The 16,120-nt window shown below is 39.1% G+C and overlaps 1 protein-coding gene across 1 annotated transcript in view; it reads right to left on the bottom strand.

Moving 5' to 3' along the window:
- Positions 1 to 1,955: 1,955 nt before the first annotated feature.
- Positions 1,956 to 16,120, bottom strand: part of CDC123 (cell division cycle 123) — a 35,065-nt gene continuing 20,900 nt past the window's right edge. Inside the window, exons 9-13 of the mRNA XM_030016391.2 lie at positions 15,003 to 15,125; positions 11,275 to 11,303; positions 5,721 to 5,849; positions 3,831 to 3,968; positions 1,956 to 3,235 (exon numbers count right to left, since the gene is read on the bottom strand). Coding sequence (XP_029872251.1) covers positions 3,209 to 3,235; positions 3,831 to 3,968; positions 5,721 to 5,849; positions 11,275 to 11,303; positions 15,003 to 15,125 — 446 coding nt within the window. The 3' untranslated portion in view covers positions 1,956 to 3,208. The remainder of the gene's footprint in view (positions 3,236 to 3,830; positions 3,969 to 5,720; positions 5,850 to 11,274; positions 11,304 to 15,002; positions 15,126 to 16,120) is intronic.

Below are 16,120 nucleotides of genomic sequence, written 5' to 3'. Positions count from 1 at the left end.
GTCAGTTCACTTGGTGATGCCATTTTCAGAATCAGTAATAACGTCAAGAAGCAAAGGACTGTTAAAAGGCTACTGCGCCAGTCTACTCACCTAAAGGGACACACTAGAGTGCATAGTGTCCCATCAAACTGGTCCTGACACTGTGTATGTTCTGGTGAATATCCAGCACAGAAAGCTATGATAATGGTAAATTAATTAGTGGAGCCCACAAAAAAGATGCAGGAAACTATCTTACAGCTTTAAACCAAGACTCAGTATTTTTTAAAGACAATAATCTGTAGTTCAAAAGCATTTAGGAATCTACTGGAAATTCCAGGGCATTATCTGTGTAAAGGAAGTGTGGTTAGATCATCACAATTGTGTAAGTTATGGCTAGAAACTTTAAAAGAAAAAGGAAAGCTTTGTTATTTTTTATGTTTTGAAGTTCATACCTGATTTAGAGACATTTATACTCAGATAATCCCTCTGATAAGGGTGAGAAAAACTCATCCAAAGTCCTATAGTATGGCAGGATTAGCTATAGCATTTGACACTGTCCTACACAACATCCTTGTCTCTAAATTGGAGAGACATGGATTTGACGGATGGACCACTCGGTGGATAAAGAATTGGCTGGATGGTCACAGTCAGACTTGTCGTCAATGGCTCGATGTCTGAGTGGAGACCACTGACGCTGGCATTCCTCAGAGGTCGGTAATGGGACCAGCGCTGTTTAACATCTTTGTTGGCGACATGGACAGTGGGATTGAGTGCAACCTCAGCAAGTTTGCCGATGACACCAAGCTGTGTGGTGCGGTTGACACGCTGGAGGGAAGGGATGCCATCCAGAGGGACCTCGACAGGCTTGAGAGGTGGGACTGTGCGAACCTCATGAAGTTCAATAAGGTCAAGTGCAAGGTCCTGAACATGGGTCAGGGCAATCCCAAGCACAAATACAGGCTGGGCGATGAATGGATTGAGAGCAGCTCTGCAGAGAAGGAGTTGGGGTTGTTGATTGACAAGACGCTCAAAATGAGCCGGCAACATGTGCTCACAGCCCAGAAAGCCAACTGTACCCTGTGCTGCGTCAAAAGAAGTGTGGCCAGCAGGTAAAGGGAGGTGATTCTGCCCCTCCACTCTGCTCTCATGAGATCCCACATAGAGTACTGTGTCCAGCTCTGGGGCCTCCAACATAAGGACACAGACCTGCTCAAGCGAGTCCAGAGGAGGGCCATGAAGATGATCAGAGGGCTAGAACATCTCTCCTACAAAGACAGGCTGAGAGAGTTGGGATTGTTCAGTCTGGAGAAGAGAAGGCTCCAGGGAGACCCTATAGCAGCCTTCCAGTACCTAAAGGGGGCCCACAAGAAAGCCAGTGAGGGACTTTTTACAAGGGCATGTAGTGATAGGACAAGGGGTAATGGATTTAAACTGAGAGAGGGGAGATTTAGATTAGATGTAAGGATGAAGTTCTTCCCTGTGAGGGTGGTGAGGCACTGGCACAGGTTGCCCAGAGAAGCTGTGGCTGCCCCATCCCTGGCAGTGTTCAAGGCCAGGCTGGATGGGGCTTTGAGCAACCTGGTCTGGTGGAAGGTGTCCCTGCCCATGGCAGGGGGGTTGGGACTAGATGATCTTTAAGGTCCCTTCCATCCCAAACCATTCTGTGATTTGATAGCCCAGCCCTAAGTTAATGATCATCTACTTTGTGTACAAAAAGCTATTAAGAAGATTCCATTGCTTCAAGAGTAGGGCAGATCTTGTACTCTCAGCCTGCAGGAGCTTTAATCTGTGATGTTTCATCAATGTATTTAGTAGAACTGGATTCTTAATCTGCATAATCTTTACCTAGAGTAAGTATTCATTCAAAACTGAAGCTAAATACAGACAGTAAGTAATAATTTAACATCTAAGCTCAGATTTACATCTAAGAACAGATTGTAACCGAGCACCATATCAATTTGACAGCAAAAGCAAGGCAAGGAACATGAACAGCTTTATATACACACACAAAGTATCACATAACTGGTTTGAAATAGGAACCAGCTTCCAGGGGCTATGAGCACCTCCAAATGTCCTTTCATTTCAACAGGAATTATGCACACTGTTAACAAATTACTGATGCCATGCAAGCACTTATTTCCAGAAGTTAGCTGGTTCTTCATCTGAAACTGTCCACCCCCCACCTCCCAAGTAACAGCAATCGGTAACAAGAGCTTCTGTTGCCCCAGATTTAGCCAAGCTTCCTTTTACACAAAAAACATGAAGAACCACCAAATGAATACAGAATTTTAAGAGCTGAAAGAGTAATTATTTTCTTAAGAAACTCAGAGATGTGATACAAAAGAAACAAGACTGAGTCCACATATAAAATTACAGGTTGATGTTATGCCTAACTATTTCTGTTAAAGCCACAGATGATGTCTAGTATGTAATCATGTTAAAAAGTAAGTTTCAAGAAAGCTTTACTATGAAAATGAAATGAAATTTGGTGAAGTTTAACAAATTTCATAACCTTAGCTACTGTGAAAATATTACTTTACTTGAAATGCATTCAGAATTTCAAATTCCTGAAATGCAAAATGTTCAAACCTTAAGTAGTCTGCTATAGTTATATAGCTATTCTCTGAAATGAAGTATTAGCCCTCATAACAAAGGAAAAAAAAAAAATCTCTTCTCCACTTTTTTTTTCCTCTTCTTTTCTACATAAAGGAAGGATAAGAAGTGGTCACAAAACAAGTCAATTTGCAATTTTAAAAGGTTACTACAGAAAAAAAAGGTACATTCCTTTCTTTCCTTGTGACTATACTATATTGTAAGCAAGACTGTGCCTAAATTCAGAGAATGCTTGATGTTTTAACTGCACAAGCATTAAATGTTGTCATATTTATCACTGAAAAGTCCAATGGCATACTTCAATGGCATCAATCTTCACAGTATGAGATAGGAAAGCAGTCGTTCAGTTGTACTCAGATTGTTGCTTGCTTGCACCATGGTGTAATTGCATTTAACCTGGAATCTAGTGAGAACTCACCCTGACCTTTCATGTTTCCCTGAAAAAGCTCTTCTACACTTTTATATAAACCAACAGACACAGAGGATGAACAGCTCTTCAGTTCTTTCATTGACTATAAAAAGCAGGTTTTCTTTAAATCAATAGCTTAATAGTTATGCTAAATATAGCTTTTGCCACATTTCTTGCTTGTAATTCAATGTAATTCTTCTTGGTACCTCAGTCATCATCTTGCTGATTTCTTTTCTGTCAATGGAACAGGAGAGTTCATAATGTTAGGACACAGTTATCTGAAGTAAGAGCACGAATAAATCATGACAAGTGTTTCCAGGTACAATGGATGTTAGAAAATGACTGCATTTCTAAGCCATTTTTTGAATGGTAAGAGATAATGTTTCCAGCAAATGGAACAGAGCAATATCAACCCTCTCCCCCATCCCAAACTACAGGATTTTATTTCCAGTAAAGAACAAGATTTGCCCCATACATTAATCAAAGGAATATACAAGAACCAGAAAACATGATGGTGGTGGAAGAAGTCAGTGGTCAAGATGAAGACAACCTGTCCTCCCAATCAAAGATGTCATGTTTTCATGTCACTGTCCATCAAAGGAACAAAGAAATTGTATTGAAAAAGGAACAAGTGTTTGTTTTTTCCTAATATACTTCTAACTTTTAAAGTTCTTAAAAGCATTAGCTTCAGCCATTCAAAAAAATACATTTCCATTTATACTACATTGGTATTTACATTTATGTTAATTATAAAAGCACAATTCCAGGCACTTTGATGTTGCTGTGTCACAAAGATGGAAGGTCAGAAATTTTTTTCACTACTTCTTACCAGTTTAAGAAAGTCAATTAATTTGTGAACATCCTCTCCTGTAGAAAGGTCCACAAAATCTTTCGGCAGTCGGTAACTCAGGTATGGGCTAGGCTGGACAGTGACTTTACTGTTCGTACAACGGAAAACTGGATAGTCCTTTGGAAAAGATATTTGATAAGAAAAGAACAGTGTATGTGAATAAAGCTAGCAGCATTTCTTGAACTCCTCCATGACATCGTCTGAGTCACTTTGCCAATGAGTTTATTTGGCATTCATTCAAGTAAACCTGCGCTTTCTAAAAATTGTAGTTTTCTCATTAAAAACTCTGCCCACTTAAGCAAAAGTTAAAATGTTAATAAGAGTCAAATAAAGGCATTCATTCCCTCACTTTAAAATTTCTACACTGTATCAATTATTAATGCATTTAATACACATACACTTATAACAGTGCTGTAACAATGGAGCTGTAAGGAACTTTGTGCAACAGTATCTACATAAATATGTGGATAAAGAAAATATTTATGATAAAATCCCTAAACTTGTCTTCACAGGTTCCTTGTTTAAACCCATGTTTGCAAATATAACTTTACTGAAATTATGATCCAAGTTTTCCAACCAATCTACTTACTGAAGGGAAAAGTATCTCTATAAAGTATCCAAAAATATCTCTAAATGCACAATTGTAGCAACAGGTTTTGGGTAACCTGATATAATTTTCAGTTGAACACATTGACATACAACATAATTGCCCACTGTATGGCAATAAATAGTTTCATTTTAAAGACAGAAGTTCAGTAACTTCAGACCAGATTCTGTGATCAATGTATGCTGAAGCATGAAGATGAGTCATTCTACTTTTCATCCAGGCTTACACCAGAGAAAACTTTGTAAAGCATCTGGCACTGAGAAAAAGAAATCCTCAAAACAAAATTCAGATGTCCCATGGACAGCTCAAGAATTGGGAGTATTTTAACAAAGTAGACACAGCTTTCAGCAGGAAGGTTCATTGAATGGGTTTTCATACAGCAATAGCCACACAGTGAGACTAAGAGAAAATGGCATGAATGATAGCCTGCAGACTGGAGTACTTCCCTTTCAACGTGTTATGAAAATGGCAACAGAACTAAAGCAAAGCTCAAATGTTAAAATCAGCTCAATAAAACATGTCATTTCAGTTAGCTCTAATGCAGTTTAACAGCTAGAAAATAAAGAAAAGCCCATGCTGTCCAAGGACTTGTTAAGATGTGCAAGTCTTAAGCATGCAGTGAGAAAAAAGTTGGAGTACAAATAAATTAAGATTATTCCTCCCTCTCTGTATTAACAGGAAGTTATTTGTTTTTACAGAGGCAATGCAGCTTGGAAGAGGGATAGAAAAGCCCTGCTCTGCAAGGGAGTTCAACCAGAGGACACGGCTTCCCTGAGGGTATCCGATATGAGGGAGAGACAGAAGTTAAGCTTCTTTTTGCATTCCCCCAAACATAAATCTAGAGCTCTGGGAAACTGTATGACAGATATCAGGAACACAGCAGAACTAAGTGATTAAATAGAAAAGTAACAGAGTTTAAGAGAAACTGAGAAGAGCGCATCAAAACTGCATAAAAGCAAGTTTCACGGCATTTTCTTCGCAACGTGGTCAAAGCTGCAATATAGGCTTGTACTTACTGTTTGAACTAAAGATTCCCTTGCAGGCATTTAAAACCAGCATGCAATAGTTGTTCAGATTAACTACTGTATAATATGGTAGATTCTACTTACAAAGAGTTTATGTTTCATGATGTAAGGAATCCATTCACTTCAATGGGATTTGCATCACAATTTGGTTATAAGAAAGAAAGAAAGAGAAAAAAAAAAAAGGCCCTAATGCCTGTTGGGATTTGTTAGTCAGCCTCCCTCACCGCAGGGCTGTACCTGTTCTGTTGCTTCCCCTTCACCCTGGTCTCCTTTCAAGTTTTTCCCAGAGGTCAGTTCTTCCCATGTAAATAGCAGGGAATCTGTTACTTCACCAAATGGGTTAAAATCTATTAACCAAATCTTACCCTGCGATGGAACAATAGAAGAATTACAACAAGCCACAGAATTAAGACCAAAAAAAAAAAAAAGAAGAAAAAAATCAGAATACACATATATTACTGTAGTATGCTTGGTCTTTAGATAAAAAGATGTCAAAATTGAAATCACCTGGTTTTAAGCACTTAAAATATTCTAACATCCTTTATGTTAGACAGTTTTAAAACACAGCAAGCTATGAATTACTAATTTTTTTTGTTGTTGTTAAACTGAAGATCAAATAGAGCTCAAATAAACTGAATTCAATTCTATGCAAGGTGCTTTCAGATGAGTTCACAGAAGTTCTGTCTAATCCCCATGGTCCTCCAAGATCCCCAGACAGCATGAACAAGGCATATATATTAAAAAAAAAAAACAAAAACAAAAACAAAACAAACCACACAACACCACCCCCAAACAAACAAAAACCCCTACCCAAACAGGGATTTTGCTTTCCATCAAAAGCCACCTCAGCACTGCTGTACATTCAGCAGTCTACAAGAATTGCTGTTCTTGGTCTCAGAAGGAACTCTAAACATACAGAGCAGGGTCTGCAAAATGCTAGTGGAGATCATGAAAGCTGAAAGGTGCTGCACAGATACAGATAAAGAATAACTTAAAGGCATTTTTAATATAGCCATTACTAGTAGTCCAGACTAGTTTCTCCTGCCTCATCTTTAATACATTTGTGTTCCAAACAGTTCTGGTAGCATGCACAACAGCATGCCTGTTTTACAGCTGAAAAATGAAAGCAGAGAGACTAACAGACACATTAAAGGTAACAGAGACGTCTGTGTGGGAGCAAGAAATAGTTTGCATTCCTTGAGTCATCTCAAGATACAACCCCCAGCACAGGGCCATCTTTTCTTACCCAAGAAAGTGTCATCTATTCTCATAAAACAAAACATTATAATAAATTATAATGAAATATGACTACAACTGCTAGTAAGAATTTGCAAAACAAGTACTACATCTGGAAGAAATCAGATCTATCAAATATGGAGAGAAAAAGGTTGCTGTAACATAAGCAGGACTGAAGGGTTTTATTGTGTTTATTAAAGATCAACTGGAATTTGAAAACAAACCTGAAGACTGTGTAGCTACTAAAATCTTATTTTGCTTTCTCTTTCTTTCCCTCATTCTTGAAGGATCTTCTTTCTTTAAAAGATCTTCCCTATCTTGATACGAACAGCAAACATCTTCAATGATTTACACTACAGCGATCTGGTTTCTAACTTACAAAGATGCTTTTGAAGCCTTCAGTCACGGAGTAACATGGAGACTTCCTCTCCCACCCACGCCGCCTAAGCTACCCCCACGGGCACTAACGCACTATAGAATAGGAAATGCATGGAAACCCGTTCAATAGAGAACAGAAATGCTCTGGCTGCTCTGTTATCATCCACAGCGAGTTACTCATGCAGGTGGGGGGAGTCCCAGCACAGATGAAACCAGTGATGCTACTTGTAAACTGGAACTGAGCCAGCACCGTGACCAGTGAGCGTGTGGTTGCACGCAGGCTTTCACAGGTCTCTCAGGGCAGATCCACCGGGTACAGCTCTCACAGAGCAAATTTTAAGAAGCCAATGCACTGCAACAGTAGTACTGAAACCAGACAGCTACGAAAGAAACTGCGAACTGTGGGGACACAGACCCGTGTGGTTTCTTTCTTGTTTTGGAAGGATGAAGAAGCACTGGTCTTCTAGTGCGACACCTCTGCACAAATAGACACCATCGGTGCAGAGAGTGAACAGGGGCAAGCTCTGCTATCATTTTCCATCTCTGTTCCTCTTCAAAAGGCAGCCACAAATTCTTATTATAAGTGATGTTTTACTTTTGCTAATGGGGACATCTTATTAGCTCCAAGGCAGCAGGAGGAGGAATCTGTAATTTTAGATTCATTCTATCACACTAGAAAAACAAGCTAATGAACCAATTTAATCACAGACAGAAGCAACGGCTGGTAAAGTTCGTTAAGCAGTTCAGAGAATTTTTCCTTGCATCAGAAGTGTTTATACTTAACAAAGGACTTCCCTATGAAAGGCTTTCACAGAGACTCCTCCTCACCCTAAGTACATGAAACTCAGCTTTTTCATAGGAACTCAAAATCGTTTCTCTAGAGAAGAAATGTACCCTGGAAAAAACTGAAAATTGGTTTTGAGACTACTGAAAGCGACACCTGTTTTTTGTGAGCACCCAGCAGTATTTCTCCCTCCCTGCAGACAGCAGTACACCATCTACAACACCAACTGTTTTCCTTGAGACGGCCTTAAATCTGCACTGAGCTTTGGTAGCTGCAAATTGATGAGATGTAGCAAAACAAACTAAATATCTGTTTTCAAGGCTCATTAACGGGAATGTATATAACTCTGGGTCAGTAACCAAAATCTCTTTTCTTAAGACTAAATGCTCTTTCAAGTCTTATATGCAATGTCATGATTTAAATGTAGTTTCAGATTACTTGCACTGTGTAGTCCACTGCACTAAAGAGCAGTAGTAAAGCTATTTATCTGCCATCTGGTATTAGTAATCTTTGTCATATGAGAGCACAGAAATGCTCAAGTCAGGAAAGCAAAGTTGTGCATATCTGGAGGGGAAAAAACCCAACCTGTATTACATAAGATTTTTTTCTCATCCTAAAACAGGAACCAATAGATTTACCATATCATGTCAGCTTCACACTTTGTTTTACTAAAGCATTAAGCAACATGCTGCTGAAAGGAACTGCCTATGACAAAGACTTTTCAAAGGAATTTAAAAGATAGATAAAATGCAAACTGAACTGTTACATCTCCCTAACTCCAGCTGCACCTTCCTGCACAGTGACAATGCTCACAAGGCAGAGACACAAGCACTAGTTCGCACATTAACAGCAGCTGTGAGCTAGCAGCGGTCTGGAGGCACTCACTGCACTTCTTTGTCTTACCACAGCGACTTGTCTTGAACGTAGTTACAAGTTTTTAACACCTGGGAGATAATACAAAGAGCAACAGCAGAGCTGATTCTCAAGCTTGTCAGCTGTTGCACAACGACTGTGAACTGCTAGCAGCAAAAAAAACCAAAACAGAAGTGGGTCCAAATGAAAACAGGCTACCAGTCCTGCAACATAACCTCTTCAGGACTAGGTCTCCAGATCATCCAACTTGGAAGACTGTATGACAGTGTTTCTTCCTTAAAAGATGACTTGTCTGAGAAGTCAGGCACTAACTCAGATGAGCTCGGTAAAGAGAGTGTAACAGGAAAAGCAGACACATAAAAGCTTATTCTCAACCAGGCCACCACTGCTTCTATGCCACCCTCCAACTCAACGAGCAGGACCTGTGGCAGCCTACCCCGTACAGTCTCTCAAGTAACTAAAGCAAGCACAAGGAGGGGATTGCTCTCATTCACAACCATATCAAAGAACAAGCTTCTCCAAGATGCATATTTAGAGTTGAAAGAATTTAAAACAAGCAGACACTGGGCATTTCTCTCGTTCTGTAGGTGAGGTTGCTGTGCAACCAGCCTGATGAGGAGCATGGGCTCTGGAAATTAATCACACTCAGCAACACTCAATATTCTTTTGCTGCCTATAACTCACGTACAAAGGGAGCGATGAATAATACAGTTGCAAACCACAAAAGTATGTGTGAAAGGCGGAGGATCTGACACACAAAGGGCTATCTGGCAGTTTACAAGACCTGAGGGTAGAAGGCACTGAGATATATCTACAAACATGTATTTTATCTTGACAGATGAAGAAACAATGCTCATTTGAGATCACACAGGCTGAAACCTTTTACTTAAATAATCTGTCTTCATGCCTCAGCTGTGAGGCAGAGTACCCAATGGCAGAACGTGGTTCAATGCTGAGGAAGCGCTGCTCCTCATTTTGCCTGACAGCATCCTCAAGTCTGATGATCTGAGCCTGGGCAGGTAATTTTCATTACCGATCAGCATGGCTCTTTTTAGCCCATAGCCTGATTTTAGGTACCTACGTTAAAAGTTGTGCTGAGTAACAGTACAACAGTTGTTTTTCACATGACACACATTCCTGTTTAGTTTCTGTTTTGCAAACCATGGCACAATTTACTATTACACAACTACAAAATACTTTAGCAACATTCAAAGTCAGAATCAGGACTGACTACAAATACTCCCAACTCAACTCAGATAAAGACCTTCTCCAATCCAATAACTGAACAACTCAAACAGTGAGACTCACAAATGTGTATAGCAAAAGTATATAGCAATTTTATTTTTTTTTTGCATTTCTGGTTTAGGATTTGGAAAGGAATTTAAGCTAAAACAAAGACTTAATTCTCATGCACTAATGTGATTCCCAAAAATCACACTGTGATTCCCAAAATCAGGTTTTGAGATTTAAGGCTACACAATGCATTTTTGGTTGTGGTTGCTTTTAAAACAATAAATGTGTGCCTTTCAAGCGCAATTCATCTGACCTGTTTCTCTCCATTGACACTGGGAGAGGTCAGGATGACTAACTTTGATATTGGCAGCTGAAGTTCAGATGGGACATTTCTCCCCACTCCGTCACTATCAGGATGTTCAGGGTTCTGATCTGCTGAGCACTCAGAACCACAGCTGGAGCAGTTTTAAAGAAAAAAAATTAGCCGCCATCTGTCTCAAACTGGGCATGCCACATTCATATACTCTTTTGACAGTTATCCCTTCATACCCTAGACTTCCATATATGAAGTACAAGTTATCATCTTCCAACCTCACAAGGATAATCTGAAGAAATGATTAGTTTTGATAAGTTCAGATGCTCTAGGGAAAAACATAACGGGGGGGGGGGGAAGCCCAAGGAATGATTTTTTGAGGAAAACATGGTAGGAATCCCCCAAACTTTTTTTAGTGAGCAAAATATCACCCCTGCCTTATTTTTTTAAATATCCCAGCCATTCTGGCTGAATGTTCAGATACATTTCAGTCAAAAGCACCCAGACTAAGCACTAGGCAGAGGGGAACCTTAGTAACAGGTAGTGCTTTGCTAAAACAATTCAGTAATGTTGCGTGACATTGATTAAGTACCCATCTTTCTTAAAAGAAAACTAAATTGCCTTCAGTAGACTCACAGAACTGACAAAATTGCAGCTGAAGCCAAAGTTATGTGCTTTAAGACAGACTACTTCTCTGGAAGGTATTTACTAAATAATTACATCACTGGCATAGACATATTTACACACCTAATCCTATTATTCTCCTACTGTGGACAGTGTCTAAAACAGAAAAAGACCTGGTGAACAGAATGATAACATCAAGTAGTTTTGGGGGTTTTGGGGTTTTTGTTTGTTTGTTTGGGTTTTTTTTGCCAGGACCACTTCTAGGAAGATGAAGCTATTATTTGCTTCATCGCTGTAGCATTTCAGTTTCCACAGAATAAACAATTACATACAACCTATTGTTCACTTACCCTGCTGTCTCTGTACACATCAAAAACAACTGAAAAGGAGGGAAAAAAAAAAAAAAACTATGTTAATCTTAAAAGATATACAATTTCACAGAAGATGTCTAAATCCAAATAGATACTTGTGTACACAGCACAATCTGCAAAGTCAATATGTCTAAAGAACTGCAAGCCAGAATTAGGTTCATTTCCACAAGGGAGTTGAAACATTTCAAGAACTATTGTTAATGCACAGAGAGATCGGCTGCCAGGTTTTTCCATTTAATATTGGTTTCTTCTGTTAATTTTTCCCCCCAATGAAGAACATCTGATAAACTCTTAGCACAGGGAGAAGCTTATCTTCGACATTACTGCTGTTCGGTTTACAGCAGAACGGAGAAAATTCAAGGAAGGATCAAGACTCTGCTGTGCTAGACATTGCACAAACATTTAATAAGAGAAAATTCCTGCTTGAAGGAGATTAGGACTTCAGCAAATAACAAGACAAACAGGTTGCAGGAACAAAGGGCTCGGTGGGCGTGCTGAGGAGGAGGTGGCAGTGAAATGGCTATGTTTAATGTAACCCAGAGCAGATACAGCACACCTACTGATTATCAACAGCTCTTTCAAACAGACCCTTTGCTACTCAGTGACTGACGCAAAGCTGCCTTGTGTAGCTCCATTGTTGTCCCTCCCCTTGACTTAATTAAGTGTGAATCTTTGTACATGCATCTTTCTATTAGCTTCTGTTCTGTATGGTTAAACAAATCTTTGATTTGTCTTTCTATTCAGCTAGGGAAATCGACAGATAAGCATTCAGGCATGACTACATGCAGAAGTTGTACCAGTTTAGCAGAAAGAAAGAAAAAAAAAAAGCCAGATTTAGAAAAACCTCAGACAAATGCTGTATTGTCACTTCCTTCACTAATCAGGAAGGGAATATTTCAGCTAAGAAATTTCCCAATACAAGCAGGATAAACTAAACTCAGGATATGACTGAAGAACACTTGAGCCTCAGCGACTACTCAGGAAGCTGCCCGTCAGTAACAGGGATGTTGATTGATCACATCCATGCATGTAAAGCTACTCAGCAGCTTCATTAACATTTCACGCAAAGTTGGCTGGGCTAAGGGCAAACCACAACTCAAGAGCACCAAAGCCAGTCATGTAACTGTTTTTGACCATATAGCCTAAAAATCCACACAGCTGTTTGCACAAGCTCAGTTACGTCAATTTAAAAATGTCACTCTGGAATTACGTGCTATATTTTCTCAAGAAAACAAGCCCTTGGTGGCTAAGCAACTTATCAATGCAAAGAGGAGTATAGCAACCCTAGATTTCTTCTCCAGCTGTTCAACTGAACTTGTTGCCTGTACATGTACTCTCATTAGTCATATTCCATTAATGGAAAACTTGCATCTGAGCTTTATTATAAAATTACGCCTCTCAGCTTAAAGCAAGCCTATGGCAATCATTGAGGCTAACGGCATTTAGTGGGATTTACATCCCTGTTAAGACCGACTGCGCATTGGTGACTAGTTCAGGACGCTCACAAAACACTTAACAGAAGAAAACCTGAACTGCTCCCTCTTCTTAGGGACCACCTCAGAGCAGGAGTGTTGTGTGCCAGCGAGACTGTAGTAAAACTTTACCAGCAATTGCTCAAAATGGAGGGTAAGTATCAATACCTCTAGAACACCGTTCTTGCTGGGCTCTTATGAAAGGTATTTAGAAGGTTCTAACAGCATTTAGAAGTATTTATAAAGCATTCACCCATCTGTTATCCTACTGCTCTGACTCAACTCTTCCATCTGGAGATGCTACCAGACCAACTGGAAAAAGCAGAGCAAACAGCATCAAAATCCCCAACGAAACAAGAAGTCAGGAAAAAAGCTATAATACCTTCCCTTTTAAAAGCAAACGAAACAAGCAAACCCAGATTTTTATTGTTAACAACACATATGCTACCAGACAGCAGATCAAGGGATATCATTAGGGATTAATGAAAGGTGGTAAAAAAGACAAAAACCAGAAGACATTTTCTGTGTGCACTTCTCTGCAGATGGACAAGCCACCAGCATTTAGTGCCTAAGAACAAAAGGTTAACAAACGTTCGTCCCAGAAGGTCACCCTGAAATGTCTGTTTCCCAGAAGGTAACTCGGATGGCATAGTTTTACATCCTTTACATAAGATGACACTTCAGATCTTTCAGTTCACCCAACAGCAGTTTCAGGGCCTAAATCTAGGCATCAATTTCCAAAAATAGTGCCCTGAATTCTTATCTATCAGTTGATTACATACCAGCTAAAATTACATCGGAACACAGAGGAAAATTAAAAGACAGTAATCAGAACATCAGATCTATATGACTGATCTTACTTCAAAACTTTAGGGCTATAGACCTATTAAATTAGTATACTGATTTCCAGACTACCAGTCTTCTCCAAGCAGCGGTCCTTGAGAACTTCTCTGGGCTGAAATAAGGGAACCCTGCAGAGTCAAATTATTAAGAATTTTAAAGTAACAGAGACTGGTATTAGAAAGTATCTTTTTCAGAAAGTCAGACAGGACAGATCTATTTGACTGCTCTGGTGGCTCAGGAAAATAATTAACCATGTTCAAAACTTACCTAAAGGTTGAGTTTTCAAAGCTTCATAAAAGACAATACAACTGCCAGACAATTCTTATTTTTATGTACTTTACTAAACTGAGGTTTGGTTTACGCCAGACCCAATTTAAATTTCTTCATCATATTTTTCACCACTACTGATCACCCATCGCAATGGAACACTATTCAATTCTCACTAAACCATATCAGGAAACTATTTCCAATAAAATTTGCAAAGGACTCCACATTTAAAGAACAAGACAATTCACTCGTGCTGCTTAGGTGTATCAAATACCGTGGCCTTTATTCAAAAGTTTCAGCAGCTAGACTCCTGTGCATCAATATTCTAGGAGAAATTATTATAAAACTTCTTGGAAAAAAAAAAAAGCTTTCTTCAAGGAATACCTCAATAATTTCACAGCAAACATCTGACAACATCTTTATAAACAAGACTTCTTCTTACTACTGAATGCCTTTTGTTAAGCATTTCCTACCTCACTTCTCAGGTTTAGAATTTTTCTTAATTAAAAACAAGTATAAGGGGAAAAAAGCCTTAAACAAAAAAAAAAGTCATTATGTCTGCTGAAGGGACCTTTCACTCATTCGTTGTGTTTTCCTGAAAAGCTCCAGCCTATTCCTTCAGGGGTTTTTTTGTTGCCAATTTTATAGCCATTCAAAAACTACATTGCTTTGCACGCTCTAGCCACAAGAGCTATAAGACTCTCCCAAGTTAAAAAGAACCAAGCCCTGTGAAAGCAATACCTATGAAGAAAGAGCTGCATATCCACAGACTTAAAATATTGGGGATGCCATTATTTAGTGAGAAGTACCCGTTTTAACATTGATCTCCAGCAGTAAATTGGAACTTAGCATATTGCAACGCAGTGCACTGTGGAGGAAACAAGCCTGGCTCAGCAACAGCAAGGGGGCAGGAGGACAGGTCTCATTTCTATGGAGTTTGGCCTGCAAGCCCTTTCAATTTCAAACCTCCCAGTACCCTGCAAAAAAACTTCAAAGAGCTAGACCCTTCATTTCTGTTTTTAAGTCTTTGTAACTATGTGTGCAATAAGTATTTAAAAACCTTCATAAACATCCTTTTTCCCTCCCCCATGCTCCCCTTGCTAATTGAAGCCTTAAGATACTTACAGTCTTCATCCAAGAATTTATACTGTATGTGTTTCTCAAAAAACTCCTGTATTGATCTACAGATCTCCTCATGTTGCTTAGAGATATGATCGTAGTATTGAGTGTAGTCTCTCTGTGATATACCTGTCAATAATTTTAGTTCATTATAAAGAGCTTTAGGCATGCAAAAAACCCAACCAGACAAAATGTAGTTATCACACACATGCGCATTATAATTTATATTCCAGAAGATGGGGTTCTGCCAAGTTTCAACTATTACCAATGACTTCCTGTTTGGCTTTACTCTCCTGTACTTAAAGCACTTCCATTAGGAATCTTTTGCTTGAACAGTTCTGTCCTACATTTTGTGAACCTCACTTTATATGTACATGCTTTGACTATTTTTAAGTGAATTTCAGGAATAACCTTTGCCTATATTTAAGTTTCCAGTTCCTGTCTTTTGCTTTCCGTTTTATTCCCTCTGGTTACTCTGGTCAAAAACCTTTTCTGTTCTGCACATCAGATGTAGGGACCAGAATTTGGAACCATGAAATGGAAAGGGTAGAGGCTAAGGTTGCACATTAGCAAAGATGATAGATCCTAGCATACCATAAAGTTTCTCATTTAACCAGTTTTTTAAGCGTGGAATAATGCGTACCTGTTTGATAAGGCACTACAGATGAAACCTTAAATCCTAAAATCAATGAGATGGCATGCAGTCTAGTACCTTATTTCTCCCATTTGCCCCCTTGAGAGCTTTCTTGTATATCTGACATTAGATAAACTATCCCAGCTACGTCACAAGCTCTTAATTTCACACATTTGTTTGTCCACAAGACAATAGCTTAAGTTGAAATCAACAGGATTATACACTTGCATGCATCTTACATGACAGAAGTTCTCATACAGGATGTGTCAACATAAGCCACTGCAATACCCTGCTGGACAAATGTCAAATCAAGACCTGCCCCATCACTGCAGAATGAGTAACTCATGCTATTTAGGGAAAGAAAAAGCCAAAATCCCCCAAGAAAAATGTATCAATGATGCCAGTTTGCTGTTTAAACCATATACAAAACACAGAGATTAAGTTTTATTGTAAGACAATGCTGACTACCTCCAAAGATGTGCTCTTTAAA

This window comes from Aquila chrysaetos, chromosome 5, assembly GCF_900496995.4.
Source record: "Aquila chrysaetos chrysaetos chromosome 5, bAquChr1.4, whole genome shotgun sequence".
Taxonomy (NCBI): Eukaryota; Metazoa; Chordata; class Aves; order Accipitriformes; family Accipitridae; genus Aquila; species Aquila chrysaetos.
This window is presented reverse-complemented; position numbering and strand designations above follow the sequence as displayed.